Below are 1,600 nucleotides of genomic sequence, written 5' to 3'. Positions count from 1 at the left end.
AAAAATCTTTTAAGTTTGGAAAATTATTCAAATTAGATTCATTTAATTATGACTTGAGTAATATCAATTTTGATTTAAACCCATTTATAGAACTCATTATCTCAATTATTGTCCCATCTTTTCCTTGAAGTTCAACATTTAAAGTGTTTAAATGAGCCGTTATATCTGTTAAAAAAGCTAAGTTCTGAAGCCATGTATTGTTTGTTAAACAATCATAATTATCGCCTCTGGATTTTAAAAACTCTATTATTTCAGGAAGTAAACATTGAAACCTTTCTAGAAATTTACCACGGCTCAACCATCTAACATCCGTATGCAGTAATAAATCACAATGCTGAGAATTGTTTTCTTCTAATTTTAATTTAAAAAGTCGCCTTTGCAAGCTTCGTGAACGTATAGAATTGGCTATTTTAAAAGCAATGTCCATTATACTACTTGTATTCAATATTTTTCCACACAATGCTTGTTGATGTATCACACAATGGAACGTTATAAAATTTGGAAAATTATTATCATTCTTACACAAAGCAATAAAACCATTATTTTTACCTATCATAGCTGGAGCCCCATCAGTCGTAATACAAACTAATTTATACAAAGGTAAATTTGATTTATTGACAAAATTAATAAAAGCTTGATAAATATCCACACCTCGTGTCGTACTTTTCATAGGGATTATAGTTAATAATTCTTCTTTTGAATTAAAATTTTAAAAAACTAGTCGTATAAATATACATAGTTGAGCGGTATCTGTTATGTCTGTTGATTCATCGAATTGAAGTGAAAAATAAACACATTCTTTGATGTCTTGTTTTAATATTTCAACTAAATTTTGTCCTATAGATTCTACTCTTCTAGTCACAGTTTTACGAGATAACTATAAATCGTTTATAGCTGATAAAATTTCTGATTTATTTTTAAAGTTTTCAAATAAAGCATCTGCGCCTTCTAAAAAAGCTTATTTTACTATTTCACCGGTTTGAAATGATTTTTTATTCTTAGCTAAAACATGACTAATTTGAAATGAAGCAATTGTTGCTGCTTTGGATTTTAAAACTGGTTTAGTAAAAATCAATTGTTGTTTATCAATTTCAAGTTTTAATTTTTCTAATTGCTTTTTACGTACTTCAGTTTTAGGAGGGAAATCTATATCAAATTTTGAATTCGTAGTTCTAAAATGTCTTCCTAGATTACCTTTTTTTGTTGTGGATATTGTTATTTGACATATCAAACATATGCACTTGTCTTTCAACATTGTAAAAAAAAAATCCATTTCCCATTCTTGATGAAAATGATAAGTTTTTTGTTTTTTATGTGCACTCATAGTTATAAATTTTAAACACAACAGACACTAACAGAACACAGTGAAATGAACATTCGTGACCGATAAACATTTGACACACGAAACCAGATTACAATTAAACAGATGAAACTTATCGACAATTCGATAACAATTCGTGCGCGTGTCCCTAAAAATAAATTCTAACATGATCGACATTGAAATTGTCCGCGATCGACCGTTTGGCCGCCCCTGGTATAATGGATAGAATTAAATTTGAATTCAATGATATAATATCACTGTATAAGAAAAACAATTCTG

General features: G+C 28.4%; 1 protein-coding gene across 1 annotated transcript; it reads right to left on the bottom strand.

Moving 5' to 3' along the window:
- Positions 1 to 46: 46 nt before the first annotated feature.
- LOC103311027 (general transcription factor II-I repeat domain-containing protein 2B-like) lies at positions 47 to 1,255 on the bottom strand. The gene is made up of 3 exons (XM_008190555.1): positions 968 to 1,255; positions 736 to 877; positions 47 to 585 (listed from the first exon to the last, which is right to left on the bottom strand). The coding sequence occupies exons 1-3, from the start codon at positions 1,253 to 1,255 to the stop codon at positions 47 to 49; spliced, it is 969 nt and encodes a 322-aa protein (XP_008188777.1).
- Between the last annotated feature and the right edge of the window lie 345 nt (positions 1,256 to 1,600).

The sequence above is a fragment of the Acyrthosiphon pisum genome, unplaced genomic scaffold (assembly GCF_005508785.2).
Source record: "Acyrthosiphon pisum isolate AL4f unplaced genomic scaffold, pea_aphid_22Mar2018_4r6ur Scaffold_428;HRSCAF=862, whole genome shotgun sequence".
Taxonomy (NCBI): Eukaryota; Metazoa; Arthropoda; class Insecta; order Hemiptera; family Aphididae; genus Acyrthosiphon; species Acyrthosiphon pisum.
The sequence above is the reverse complement of the archived record's forward strand: the minus strand, read 5'-3'. Positions and strand labels throughout refer to the sequence as shown.